General features: G+C 35.1%; 1 protein-coding gene across 12 annotated transcripts in view; it reads right to left on the bottom strand.

Annotated features, from left to right (window-relative positions):
• The window catches only part of LOC122256464 (fatty-acid amide hydrolase 2-A), a 15,657-nt gene extending 794 nt beyond the window's left edge, over positions 1-14,863 (bottom strand). The window contains exons 1-14 of one of the 12 annotated variants that reach the window (XM_043021207.2): positions 14,559-14,714; positions 10,104-10,155; positions 9,448-9,656; positions 7,345-7,526; positions 6,958-7,088; positions 6,555-6,643; positions 5,240-5,457; positions 4,768-4,879; positions 4,039-4,193; positions 3,689-3,832; positions 3,367-3,468; positions 2,735-2,905; positions 2,356-2,538; positions 1-1,959 (exon numbers count right to left, since the gene is read on the bottom strand). The exon at positions 1-1,959 is cut by the window's left edge and continues 794 nt beyond it. In XM_043021207.2, coding sequence (XP_042877141.2) covers positions 1,861-1,959; positions 2,356-2,538; positions 2,735-2,905; positions 3,367-3,468; positions 3,689-3,832; positions 4,039-4,193; positions 4,768-4,879; positions 5,240-5,457; positions 6,555-6,643; positions 6,958-7,088; positions 7,345-7,526; positions 9,448-9,553 — 1,692 coding nt within the window. In that variant the 5' untranslated portion in view covers positions 9,554-9,656; positions 10,104-10,155; positions 14,559-14,714 and the 3' untranslated portion in view covers positions 1-1,860. Of the gene's footprint in view, positions 1,960-2,355; positions 2,539-2,734; positions 2,906-3,366; positions 3,469-3,688; positions 3,833-4,038; positions 4,194-4,767; positions 4,880-5,239; positions 5,458-6,554; positions 6,644-6,957; positions 7,089-7,344; positions 7,527-7,670; positions 7,829-9,447; positions 9,657-10,103; positions 10,156-12,110; positions 12,165-14,553 lie in introns of those variants that run through there. The other 11 variants (XM_043021215.2, XM_043021222.2, XM_086552704.1 and 8 more) reach the window with 11 other exon arrangements.
• Between the last annotated feature and the right edge of the window lie 321 nt (positions 14,864-15,184).

Below are 15,184 nucleotides of genomic sequence, written 5' to 3'. Positions count from 1 at the left end.
AATAAATATATAATATAGTGACAGCACTAGATAACATATATCAAGTGATATATATGCATATTTCATTGGTTAACAGCATCTTTTTTGAGAAACCTAGAACAAAAGTCTTTTAACATCAAGACAACTCCTACTGTATTTTCTCTAATTTAAAGCTCTTTCTATTATCCTTTTCGCAGAAAAATAAAAATGGTTAATAACAATTAACATTCTACTATCACTTATAAAGCAGTAAATAATCTACGTCTGCTAGAAAAGTATGAAATCCTCTGTCCCACAAAAAAAAACACTCAAGTAGTAAAGTGATAACTACAGCAGTGATAAAATGTAAAAGTAAAAAGGAAATATTTCTACTTTATAATTTGACAAAAAGTAGCTTAAAAGAGGCTGAGCACACTTTGGTTAATGAGAAGGTGAATACTATGCAGAGAGATGGTATAACAGGATATGGGTTTGCTAAAGGAGTCAATCCACAAATAGCAAGTATACAAGCCTTATTTTTGCTTCTAAACAAATAAAAATATTCATTTCATTATTAATGCTCACTGGGAAAGAAGAGGAGCAATGTAACAGGAAGAAAAACAATAGGAACTTAAATTGGATACTGTATGTAATTCCTTTCATCTCATATTTACTTTCCTTTCATTCAAAACACAAAAATTCTTCATTTTAAAACAAAAATCTTTCAAAACCTCTCTCCATACAAATGATGGTATCTTAATTTTGTTAACTGATCATTAATCAAAGTACATCTAAAAAATCATTGCAGCTTCTGCCATACACATTTTTGTCTATGTCATTAAACAGTGAACTTAATGCCCTGAAAATTATGATTGTGGTACTTCAACAACAACAAAAAATCCATTATCATATCTAATGAATTACTTGAAAGAAATTTGAGGTAAGTACTGTAACAGCTTTATAAATACAGGAGACAGCTTCCTTGGTTTGGACTCAGAAAAAAAGGGGAAGCAGGTAGGTTGTTTGAGACCACAGGATGGTGATGACTAAATAATAGTGGGGACATAAAGTACATTAACAAGTTGGAGACAGGTGGCAACATGGAGATGCCATGACTGTTTAGGACCATATGTGAGGTGTGTTAGGTGCCACTGCCAGTTTGGCTGTTTTGGCAACATGTGTACCAAATACAGGCAAAAAAATCTCAGTACTGAAAGTTAACTTTTGGGATCATTTTAGAACTGGCATTATAATTCATTAATCAAAAGAATGATAATTATCTGGGAAAAATAAAGATATACTTTCTGCAAGGTGTATGACATCAAATATTGCTTCTCTTAATAAAGACATTTTTGGTGAATCAAAACTATTATCAAGCTTCAAAATCAGGCAATAAATAGATATTTGTAACAAAATAGCAAATACAATTGAGATAAAGACAAGAGAGAAAAAGATATACTGTTATCAGAATAATGTGAATGACTGGACAACAGATGGATCGACCTGTTATTAGCTTCACCTGGACACTATGCTGGGGTATTTCAAAATGCACAGGCTTAATGCTGTGGGTTATTCATCTGCTGAAGCAGTAGCCAGCCACCATACACCTGAATATTTAAAAACAAGATGGGCAGACAAGAGCCATGATATGAATGTCACGTCATCCTTCATAAAGTAGGATAAAATGCAGGGAACATGCTGGAACCTGTTATCAGAAATTTTAGTGAGGTATTGTGCTAATAAAGTTAGTACAGTACAAGTATCCATTTCCTGCATGGCAGTGTTTACACAAAATGCATAGGTCATTCTTTGAACTTTGCCACAAAAAAAAGATCATCTTCTAAGAGTTCTTCATATCATACAGGGAACCTGACTTTCATGAAATGGGTTTTCTTCCTAGAATTAAAGCACCTCAGATGGACAGACCCAGCCCCCAAAGGCCTTCTCAAGTTCTCCTGCGACTGCAAGACTTAGATGATCTTTGTAATGATTGGCCACCACCTGAAATGATAAGAAATGTGTATGCTAGATATGTGATGCAAAATGAAAAATACAGATATACTCATGACAGATTGTCCAATACCCATATATATAAAATTAGCTCAAAATAAGTTTTTTTTCATAAAGAGGAAGTTTTAAGACAGTGCAAGTTAACATTGGTTAAATTTTAAACTAGATTATTTCCCTGAAAGGAAGTATCATCTGACATGAAATGAATTTCTAAAAAACAAGTAATCTTACATATAATGATCATGTAAGATAGGAACAAAAAATATTACTAATGGATGAAAAAGCTTACAAACTGATAATTTTATACAAACCACTTAATGGAAAGGAGCATTTATATCAAAATAAATAAAACTATACAAGAATGTATGAATGAGACTCCCTCCTTACCTGAATACCAAGAGGAAGACCTTCTGACCCCAAGCCTAAAGGACACTGGGTGGATGGGAACAGCAGAACGTTTATTACGGCTGTGTAGACGAAGTTGAAGGCACGGAAGAGTGGCTGACCATGATAAGGAGCTGGAGTGGGATGACTAGGAAACAGAAGCACACCATCATCACCCAAAAGTTCCTGCAAGGACAAGATAAGACTGTGTAGGATCATGGATTGAAAATAATCCATAGGATGAACAAATTCAGCAGAATATTTTAAAACTTCTGGAAACATACCTACTACTGGTACAATTTTTCAATCAGTCAAACGTACTAGGAAGGAGCGAGCAAGATTTTCAAAACACCTTACCAAAAACTAGTATAATTATTCATACCTTTATCTCCTGTTTCAGATCTGTGCACATGGTGAGGAGCTTAGGGTAATCATCTGACCTCTTGCTCTGACTATTAAACTTCTCCAAGACACCAAGCAGCAGGCCTGGTAGTGTGTGATGAGATAATCTGAACATCCACTTCAGAAGTTCAGTCCAAATGTTGACACTTCCCTGCAAATATGGGTTATCAGAAACTATCATGCAGACTGATGTATTTGGTGTAGTACTTAATATAAAGTATATTCTAAGTAAAACTAAAGCAATGACAGATTATTGGTTTACCATCATTCTCTATAAATGATATATCAAATTGTTATTATACACTGACACCTATATATAACATCATATTTTGGCTTCTCCATTTTGTACTGTCTTATCTTATCTTTTATTCTAATCATATAAATTGACCAGTCTCTTTGCAGCAAGACTAAACTCCAGTTATGATTTACAGCAATTATGAAGAGGCTAAGAATGCAGATGCTATAGTAATCATCAATAATGAAATTGATTACACATGTTTATGATATCTATGTCTTCTCACTCTTCCTTTACGAAACATACTACAATTTATTTAGTGCTTTTTATTTTTTTTTGGGGGGGGGGTTCGTCTCTATAAAGGTTTATCGACTCACCTTCTTCAGTGCTAACTCTTCACAAAATGTGTGGGCCTCTTCAACACTAGCTAGCTTAGCAAAGTACATAGGCAATGCTGCTTTGAGCTTTTCCAAGGTAACCTGTAAAAAATAAGAATTCTAATTAAAGATATCATTTTTAAAGGGGGCTTTGATGCAATAAAAAAGAATTGAACAATGCTATCATATTTATAATTACGAAATATGCTTCATCATATATGACTTATCTAAAAAAAAATCTAGGCCCTGAAAATAAGAGAAAGATGGCAAAGAAATAAAATAGATTGAGGAACTTAGGAACAGATCCTACAACAGGTAATACCTTTTTCGCTTTAATGCCATATGCTTTCTCGAGATGATTTATTATTTTCTTTTGAGCTGCTCGAAGTTCTGGGTGAACAGGCGTAACAAGTGGTGAACCACCATCATCTTCTACATAGAAATATCGTAGCTTGCTGACTTCCACCTATATTTCATAAAACTGTTCCATTAGTTTGCCTCTAAATTCTACTATAATATGATAATCAAGGTAAAATATCACTTTGACCTCAGCTTTAGAATCAAAATATATAATCATCATAAATATCACAGCTACATCGACTCTCAACTCTATGATGAAGAAAGAATATATACACACTTTCTCAATAAATCCAAAAGAACAATGATTCTCACCTTCTGGTCAAGTGTAAGCATGTGAGAATTGCTTGCTCCGAGAACCTTCATCATGGGTGTCAAGTCTTGTACGTATCGACACATGGGTCCCGTCACAAGGAACTCCATAGCTTCCCCAGTTGCCACAGGTTCTTGACCTATATTACTTACAATGCCTGAAAGAGAAATCATATTTGGGTTCATTTGTTTACACCGCATGGATGAAATCTGTGGAAAAAAATTTGATAGGATGGTTAAAGAAAGGGCATCTCATTGAACAGAATCAAAGCACAATGATAAATGGTCTTATGCTATACTAGAAAGAATAAAAAGGTGCTGCAATATGAAAATGAAAAACATTTTGATGTGATAAATTCCCACTGCAAACAATTCCAGTGTATCTATCTGATGCTCCACTCTGTCATGGCTTTCCATCTGGCCAGCAAGCTGGGTGATCAGGCGTGTAGCATTTGGTCGCAGTCAGAGCAGGCGTATAGCCCGAGGTGTTTTTGACACACCCCGGTGTTTAGACTAATTGGAGCCAAAACAGCCCCATTGGCAAAGACTTAAATAGTATCTATAAAATTTATGTCTGATGTTTTAAGAACTAATAACAAATATCTATGCAACCTTTTTTTTGTCTGAGCTGGAAAGACTTTCTTTGATTTTCAACCTACAAAGGGTTATTAATAATGTGAATTTTAAATACACACACATACAAACACAAAAAAAAAAAGACCAGAGACCTACCATATGTGGGCTTGTGACCAAATATGCCATTAAAGAAAGAGGGCATGCGAATAGATCCTCCGATATCTGATCCAATACCGAAGGGTGATCCACATGCAGACTGTACACAGCCCTAAAAATCAATAATAATAATAGAAATATTAAAAATAACATTGTAACATATAATGCAAAGCACTAAGTATAAAAAAATATTTCCATCATTTCATCTGTTTCCTACAATCTCTAAACAATATTCACTAGTACAAAATTTTGAATATTTTTAACATTGTTTAAATCTACATCTCTCATTCAGCCCATTGGCTGCAAAGTTGGGTGCTCCTTGATACAACTGCCCTTAAAGTTCCCTTTCTCCATTATATACACAACGGCAGCAGACATCAATCAACTCCATGTTTCTATCAACTCTTCCATATACCTGTAACTTTCTGCCAACAACATTAAATCAAATACTATAAAGCCTTTTCATAATTACCTCGCCTCCAGAGGAACCCCCTACAATGCGGCAGGAACGGTAAGGATTATTGGTCCTCCCATAAATGGTGTTGGAACTCTCCCACCACATGCACAGCTCTGACACATTAGTGACACAGAGAGGGATTGCTCCAGCCTCTCGCATTAGGTGTACAACATCAGCATCTTTTTCAGCAATAAAGTTTCGCCTTATATATAGTCCTGCTGTCTGTCGCAAACCTGTGGGGAAGAGTTAGGTTTTAACAGCCATCATGTACAGTGATGTATGCAAAATCTATCATCATAGACATAATAATCAACATTTTTACATAATTACTTCATGTGCTTATTGTCAGTGATAATAAAAATATAGCAGGGAAACAGAAGATGAATTTTGGATACAATAAAACAATTAACCAGTTCCTATTAAGCCTAAAAGTTCATGAGTTTCTTTGGCCAGATTTGTAGGAGTAAAATAGACAAAATTACTGAATAATAAAAAAATAAGTAATAGTTTAGAACAAAATTATTACATTAACTGATTCTTATAAGTTTAGCTTCTTGAATGACTCCTCCTTTTCCACTTCTTTTAGTAATATATGCATTACTGTAAATATTCTTCAAATGACATACACAGTCTGAGATACAGAGGATATTCTCACTTATGCTTAACCTATTGAGACATACATGACGGCACCAATTAGGCCTGAAAGACAGGCGTCAATGCATGTGTGACGTGACATTGGGATGTTGAAGTGTGTATATAGTCATGAAGCATTATGGCTGAAATGGCACTAGCTTCAGAGATGCAAGGTTCCAAAGTCAGCCTAAACCTGCATTTTGTGATGGATTTATGGAAAATTATTGTTTGGACTAGTCTGTGCTACCTGGAGGGCGGAGAAAACACTTTCCCCATCCCTCTTATCTTTAACCGGTACCGCCAGCATCGAAGACCACCCGTCCTGACTACAAGTTAGGTCGTTAGGCAATAGGTTAAAATCACTAGACCTTATGATAATTGCTTTCATAATAGATAACAGCATTTCAATAAAAAAAATTATCTTACTTTGACTATTCTTCTTCATTCTCTGACTATTTCCTTTTCTTCTGGTCAAAGTTAACTATCTCCCTTGATTTTTGTTTTTCTCTTTATCATTCACTTTTATCTTTCTTTCTTATTGTTTCCTTAGAACCCTATCCTTCTCCTTTCCTATCTTTCCTTAGCTGTTCCAATTCCTTTCTTTCTCTTAAATCCTCACCTTACTTGCTTCTTTTTTTATTACTTTATTACTTTTTCATTTCTTTTGCTTGCTCTTTAAATCTATTTTGCAACTTACCTTCAACAGCCATGCAGTCTTTAGTAGTGAAGGGGACGCCAAGGAATGGTTTGGTTTTTGCAAGGGTTTGTTCATCCACTTTTCCTGATCTGCGTGAAAGACGGGAGAACCAAATCAAATTGTATTAAATACAGTTGGGTCTGAAATTGTTTCCTTGAAGCCTGTGTGATTTATTGTACTTGAGGATGAAGCTATTTACAAAATAAGAAAGAGAGAGGTAGAAAAATAAAAATAAAAAACATTACATTTCTAACATATGCATTCAAAGAAAACCAAGAAGAGAGAAGCTTACAAAAACTAGGTAACTAAAAATATAAATATATAAAATATATATATATATATATATATATATATATATATATATATATATATATATATATATATATACATATAATCAAATTACCGTATCATGTCATCAGCAGCTTTTGCATCCTCAATTGCCTCATCGAATCGGTCATCCACAACACAGTTCAGTATTGGGTTAATCTCCTTAATACGTGCAATAAAGGACTTCACCACTTCGACACTTGTCAGCTGTGAGAGAGTTAAGAAAAATTATTCACAAACGATATAACTGAAAACGAGGAGAGAATCCAAATCACATTCAAAATTTATTTCATGATATATTCTGTTTTACTGTAGCATGAGAATTTTATTTTATTCTCTAAAAGAAATTCATTATCACATACACTTATGAGGTAATCCTTGAACTAAAACTGTTAAATTATTTTTTCTAGCAAACCCAAATCAGTGCCTAAATCATTTATGAATAAGACGATGAACTAGGTACCTTCTTCGTTCGTATTTTGGTGGCTAGTGATGTGGCAGACTCAAGCAAAATGAGATTGTTGATAGGCGGCAACAGCTTGTGAGGTTCTCCATAATATATGATTCCGAAGACAAGCCGTGACAGAGCTTCAAACAGCAATCTGACAGACCGCAGTACTACGTCCACCCACCTCATCCTGGAGACTATGAAAAAAGAAAAAAATATATATATACATATACATATATACACATATCATATAACACTATTTACTACTGATAATAAAGAGCTAAAGGACACTAACATAAACACATGCATACATCAATAAAAAAAACCCAAATCACCAATACATAAAACCATAGACAGAGTAATATGAAGAGACACTCACACTCTCTGTATTCTTTCCTAAAATACTCATGAAAGTATTTTAATGATACCCAGATGATTACACCAGATAACAAGTAGAAAAGTTCTTCACATACAGATAACAACTCCATGACCTTATCACAAATAAGATAATATCTGGTTAGCATTTAATGATAACATCCAATAAATTAATTAATATCATATCCACCAATAAGCTTTATTGTGTGTGTGTGTGTGTCTGTGTGTGTGTATGTGTGTGTGTATGTGTGTGTGTGTATGTGTGTGTGTGTGTGTGTGTGTGTGTGTGTGTGTGTGTGTGTGTGTGTGTGTGTGTGTGTGTGTGTGTGTGTGTGTGTGTGTGTGTGTGAGTGTGAGTGTGAGTGTGAGTGTGAGTGTGAGTGTGAGTGTGAGTGTGCGTGTGTGTGTGCGTGTGTGCTTATGTGTGTGAGTGTGTGTGTGTGTGTGTGTGTGTGTGTGTGTGTGTGTGTGTGTGTGTGTGTGTGTGTGTGTGTGTGTGTGTGTGTGTGTGTGTGTGTGTGTGTGTGTGTGTGTGTGTGTGTGTGTGTGTGTGTGTGTGTGTGTGTGTGTGTGTGTGCAGGTACCCGTGTGTGTTTGTGTGCCTGTGTGTTTGGCTGGGGGTGTACATGAGTATATGTTTGTATGAGAGGAGAAGACATCTACACAGGCCACTATGTATGGTAAAGAAAGCTTTATTTTTTAAATTGATACTCAGTTCTAGAAACTAAGAGAGAGAGAGAGAGAGAGAGAGAGAGAGAGAGAGAGAGAGAGAGAGAGAGAGAGAGAGAGAGAGAGAGAGAGAGAGAGTGAGAGAGTGAGAGAGTGAGAGAGTGAGAGAGTGAGAGAGTGAGAGAGTGAGTGAGTGAGTGAGTGAGTGAGTGAGTGAGTGAGTGAGTGAGTGAGTGAGTGAGTGAGAGAGAGAGAGAGAGAGAGAGAGAGAGAGAGAGAGAGAGAGAGAGAGAGAGAGAGAGAGAGAGAGAGAGAGAGAGAGAGAGAGAGAGAGAGAGATAAGGGGGTGAGTAGGGGAAGGAGCAAAGAGCAATGAGAGGAGATTAAGACAAACAAGGGAAAAGGATACAGTGGAGAAGGTAATGTACAAAAAGGAAGAAGAGGCAGAAGAGAGGAAAGGGAGTAGAAGAAGGTGTAAAGGAATGAGAAGAATAAGGACACAAATAAGATGAGGAATAAAAGATGAAGTATATGAAGAAGAAAATATTATATTGGCAAAAGTTTATGGACAAGAAACACTATAGTTATTATGTATTTAAAAAGTGTTTCATGAAAGCAGAAAACATACTCATCCTGTGTGATTAAGAATTACTGAATGCTATCAAATCCATACATAGTCACTGTGTGCTAACTGTCTTGACGAAACAAAAGGATCTCGTTAAGCCATGCACAAATCCGGCTAAGACAGTACCACAGAGCTGTTTCTGAACTTTAAATGTGAGCTTGCAAAACCCACTTGAGGAACATATATGACATGGAGAACATCATGGTATCACAAGAGACCAGAGTTATGATTAAAATGCAGAGAGAGAGAGAGAGAGAGAGAGAGAGAGACATAAAGAGCGTTAGAACACTCGGCTCCCGTCAAGAGAGACACAGAGCTACACAGGGCATGTTTGTGTCACCCATCCATGTTGAGCAGTGCATCTCATTGCCAAAGGACAACATTCCTAGAGAGCAACATTCCCACTGGGCAAAGGTGGTACCACATTCCACAGCTGTGTCACTGCTAACCTGTGATTGGGGTCTGCACCACATGCTGAGTTCTAGGCTCAAGGCGGGGAAAGTGTGGGCGCAGTTGCCTCACCCGCAGCTTCAGGCCGCTCGCTGGCATGTTCATACCAGTCTATCTAGGGCATACTCATACCATGGGCACTTCTTGGAGGTGTTGCAGCAAAGTGATGGACATATTACTGTTGCTAGACTTAACTTGTTATACTGTCCTTATGAAGAGAAATTGTTTAAATTCACATCACTCTTTACATATTTCTTTCCATACAGCCCAGGCTACTATCTACTCACAAAAGGGTTAAGAATAAGTATTCTCATTATATCTAAACTACAGTTACATAATCTCTATATATCACCAGAAAGTAATGGAAGTTAAAAATGATGCATCCTTTTATTTGCTAATTTTCCCTTTATGGAAAACAGAATTATTGAAACCACTGATCAACAAAAAGATCACACAAATAACCTCAAAGACATTCTAAAATGAATAATATATATCTGACTGATACATATGCTATTTACATCTCTTTTAAGGACATGCACTGATAATATAGATCAAAATTACTTATTCATCACACCATACACCAGACACCCATCATATATAATAGTCTAAATTAAGATATTTGCATGCAGCTAATATAAACAATTATTCAACATACTTTTCACTTGTGGGTTGAGTGCGGTGTATACCAGGTGTCGGATACCCGATGCCTGTAAGATCGCCACATTGGATGAATTAGACATGACTACTGCTTTGCAATTCCACAACAGAATGTGCTTCTTCTTAGCTGAAAGTGGTTTCAGCCCTTTTGCTTAATGAAATTAACTAAATGACACACTCTGTTATTCTATAACTCCCAATTTGCTTTGTTTGCAATGAAAGTGTAAATTCTTTTCACTGAGCAAAGCAGAGCACCCTAAACAAATGTTGCTCTCTTTGTGACGGTTCTGTTTCTGCTTCGTCTTTGTGCCCGGGAAGGGAGCCTGAGAGGGTGGGACATGAAAGGTCTGGCAGAGGGGGATGGGAGGGGAGGGACTAGGAAGATAGTCATCCCCTTTCCCCATGCCGCACGATCTATCAGAGTTTGATACTTATGTACCATGACTTCCTTCCTTATTCAATTGAGAATCATACCAATGTGCATACTTGGTAAAAGGACAAGACATGTAAACTCAAATAGCAGAAATAAAAATGACTAATGCATTTGTGACATCTAGCATCTCTCCGTACCTTTCTCACAGAGAAGCCACACAACAACAATAAACAGCTTAGCTTGTCGTTTCCACCTTTCCTGGGTGTGTATTTGTTTCTAAGTGAAGAGATGAATTACAATAGAAGTTCTTAGAAAAAAAAACACTCCCCCTTGCCATCTATAACACTATCTAAACTCAGTAGGACTTCTAGCTATTAGAATCTTCATAGAACTAAAATGTATGCCAGAAAATTAGTGACTGATGTGCGAGATTCAACATGAGAAAGGATGATGCAATAGTGGCTGAGGAGGTATAAGAAACACGTGAGTAAAGATAAGGAAGTGGAAATCCTCAACACTAATTCTCTTTGTGTAAGCATTGAACAACGTCAAGTCATTTCTCATTGACAGCATACTAGAAAAACAAACATAAAAATTTAACACTTCCACTACAAACGTTCAGGAGTTGTAATCTATCGATCAAGTTTTACAAACACCAAACTGTGGTTGTATTCATGTAATATCTATAACTCTGCTTAACTATAAAATATAAATGATATATATATATATATATATATATATATATATATATATATATATATATATTTTTTTTTTTTTTTTTTTTTTTTTTTAAACAACCATACTAGTCTACAAGTACTGGAGATATCTCATATGAGGACTTACATTCCTCAAACCTATAATGTTTTCTATCATTTTCTAGACTTATGGTATGATATAGAGTCTATATATGATATATTAGCAGAGTGATACTAATTAGCATTTGGTATGATGCATTAATTACACAACCAAATAAAATAACTAGCTTGTATTTTGAACAAAACAATGCAGCATGAAAGTGATCAAACCCCCATGAAAAGTGTCCATAGCAGGAGGGCTAAATCAACATACACATAAATTCAACTTTCGCATGAGGATGACATACACATATATCAATAGGTTTGTTAGATAAAGAATTCATTATATTTTCTGATTCTAATTTTTAATTTAAAGTACCAAAATTATAATAATATAAATATAAACAAAACTTAGAACTACTGCTAACACTTTGCACATCTTTAGCTGTGAATAATGGGATCACCTTTCAAGAATGTTCAATTATTAAATGTGGATGCAGTTAGAGGTGTATGGGGGCATTTTAATTAAGGTGAATATTCTTCCCAGAATGTTACATGCTAACTTTTCTCTTGATAGACTCATCTTATTAGGTCACATTATTATTATTATATTCTTTTTCTTCAAGATTCTTTTAACATCTTTTTCTACAAAATGTTTCCTATTGGACAAGAAAAAGAAAAAGTAATCTAATCAAAAGATACACTTATTAATGTTTTTTCTATTCATGAATATCCATAATCTATTCCACAGACTATGACAGTGTGATATGTATTTGCCTTTTGCCAAGGTGTGATTTCTACAAGACATATGCTACAATTCTTTGCGTTACTGACTTACTTCTTTCTTAGCACGAGTTCCTTTATGATGTCGTGGGAATCTTAGCATGCGACACTTAGAAGAAAATGAAAAAACACATAAAATCACAGGTATACAAACTACCAGATTATACATGTGCACAGAGAAAGAGAGAAAGAGAGAAAGAGAGAGAGAGAGAGAGAGAGAGAGAGAGAGAGAGAGAGAGAGAGAGAGAGAGAGAGAGAGAGAGAGAGAGAGAGAGAGAGAGAGAGAGAGAGAGAGAGAGAGAGAGAGAGAGAGAGAGAGAGAGAGAGAGGGAGAGAGGGAAAGGGAGAGGGAGATGGAGATGGAGATGGAGAGGGAGAGGGAGAGGGAGAGGGAGAGAGAGGGAGAGAGAGGGAGAGAGAGAGTGAGAAAGAGTGAGAAAGAGTGAGAAAAAGTGAGAGTGAGAGAGAAAGATAGATAGATAGAGAGTAAGAGAGTAAGAGAGTGAGAGAATGAAAGAGTGAGAGAGTGAGAGAGTAAGAGAATGAGAGAATGAGAGAATGAGAGAATGAAAGAGTGAGAGAGTGAGAGAGTAAGAGAGTAAGGGAGTAAGGGAGTAAGAGAGTGAGAGTGAGAGAGAAAACAGAGTGTAAAACAGACAGAGAAAGCTAAATATACATAAACAACCAAATAGATACAACCAGAAAAACAGAGAGAGACAGAGAAGAGTGGCACACTTTTTAAAAAATTGATAATTCCACTTCACCAATCCACTTATCTATCAAAACCATTCTCTTAGCATACTTATACCAAACATTCAAATATTTATCCAATCAATGCAGATTCATCTCCCCACATATAATGTAGATAAAAGAAAATTTTTGCCTCCTTGAATTTACTAACAAAATAGCTAATCTTAATTGCCCTCCTATGTTGCACTGTGGACCCTACACATATCAGAATGAATTAATATAAAGGCAAATAAGTTTACCACATATAAATCCTTTTACCATAATGAAATAATAATGCACCTATGCAGCAAATTCAGATCTACATGTAAATGGCTTCATGTATAGAATCTTCAGTACATCAGCAAACAAATAAAGGAACATATAATTCTGGAATAGGCTTTCTAATTATATAACTCAATATACATAATAAACAGATTCACAAATAAAGTACCCTGCATAAATAAACAAGATTATAACATCCCTATTACATCCCCTATTACACCCTTATATACTTGATATGTATTTTAAATATAAAGATGCAGAACTGACTGATTTATATAAAGGTCAAACAACTTTTAGAAAAAAAAAGAAACCTTACCATTTTCACTTTTTTTCACTTGTGTTTTCCTAATATAATGCAAGACAGAAGTAGCACTGTCAGATGTAATATTCTTATTTCAAGCAAATTCTATTAATCTTTGGCTAGTGACCCTTGTACCCTTGCTCCTCCACCTTCCAATATCCCCTAAAGACTAATGATACAGAACCCGTGAAGCCCTGTAGAAGTGACCAAGATCAGACCAAAATCTCTCCCCACTAGAAGAATGTACTACTTTTTCATGTTAAGCTGTATCATATAATTACTATTTAATGTTTTTGTTTCTAAAATGTTCAAGTGGTATTGATCACTTGCTTTCTAATAAATATTTACATTCCTATTTGCGATTTGTCATTCATAACAAAGGAATCATTATATACACATATTTTCTGCCCCTTCAGAAACCATAGAGTCAATCTGTGTAAGCTACTTTGCCTAGTTTGAAAGGCTTCTTGCTATTCATTATATATGACATATAACTGGATCTGCAACTGCCATGTGATTAGTGTTTCAAGTAGGACCCAGCAACAGATAATAAACACCTAAGTAAATATGTAAACATTAGTTTTGCATGCAAAAAACAATTCTTGACTACAAAAACTGCAGCTCGCTAAAAGATAATAAGTGCAAATATCAATGTTAATAGAAATACTAAAATAACTTCTTACCTTGATCTGGTAATATGAAACCCCTAAAAGATCAAGTGACAGGAAAATTAATCAAAAATATATTCAAAGCACTTTACAAGAACCCTACTGTTACTTTTAAGTCTGCACAAAATTTGGAGAGGATCATATGAAAATACAGTTCCCTTCATTATGGTAAAAATTATAGAAATACCACTAAATCTGGAAGTGTTTCACATCTGATCAGTTGTATCCCTCAATACTAACATTTAAAAAATATATAAGTTATTGTGTGCTTAACTAATTTCAGAAATATTTAATATCATACCGTTCATAAACCAATTAAATAAATGAACAAATACAATGATACTTTAAATTACAACTTCCTTCGGAAATCCTAGTTAGCTTTCAGGTTAGCAACCATAAAGACAATAAACAATAATACCAAAATTGTGACTTCGGCATCAAACACTGTGACCACTACACCTCCATCATTCTCTTCAATTTAATGGTTAACTTACATCACTTCATCCCTAAAAATATACCTTACCTCGCCCAAGTGAAGAGCGAATCACTTGTGAACCGCTCAGCTCTTTCTACGTGTCAGTTTACACGGCAGAAGGAATGTGTAATTTGACAAGCGTCTCAAGTAAACAAATATCAGCTGATCCGACTAATGAATGAATGTGCATGGCCTACGTATCTAAAATAAATAGGCACTTGTTTAGTGTCTAGTGTGCTCTCTTATTACTCTACACATTGCAGTATGGCATGGTATCTCGCTGTGGTCCCTTTTATTGTCTCTTTTCTGTGAGTCATTCTTGACAACATTAATTTATCTTATAAACTGCACTTGCGCTCGTTGTCAACGTATACATTATTATTATTGTTGTAATATTTTTATTACTATTATTATTCTATTATTGTCATTATCCATATCATCATCATCATCATTATTATCATTCCTATCATTATTATAATTATTATCATCTTTATCATTCTTATCATTGCTATTGTTATCATCTTTATCATTCTTATTATCATTATCATTATCATTAGTACTATCATCTTTGTTATCAATGTTATTATCATCATCTTTATCATTCTTATTATCATTATCATTATCATTAGTACTATCATCTTTGTTATCAATGCTATTATCATCATTACCATTGT

Source organism: Penaeus japonicus, unplaced genomic scaffold, assembly GCF_977035675.1.
Source record: "Penaeus japonicus unplaced genomic scaffold, GWHDUDI00000001_assembly GWHDUDI00000027, whole genome shotgun sequence".
NCBI classification, from domain to species: domain Eukaryota; kingdom Metazoa; phylum Arthropoda; class Malacostraca; order Decapoda; family Penaeidae; genus Penaeus; species Penaeus japonicus.
This window is presented reverse-complemented; position numbering and strand designations above follow the sequence as displayed.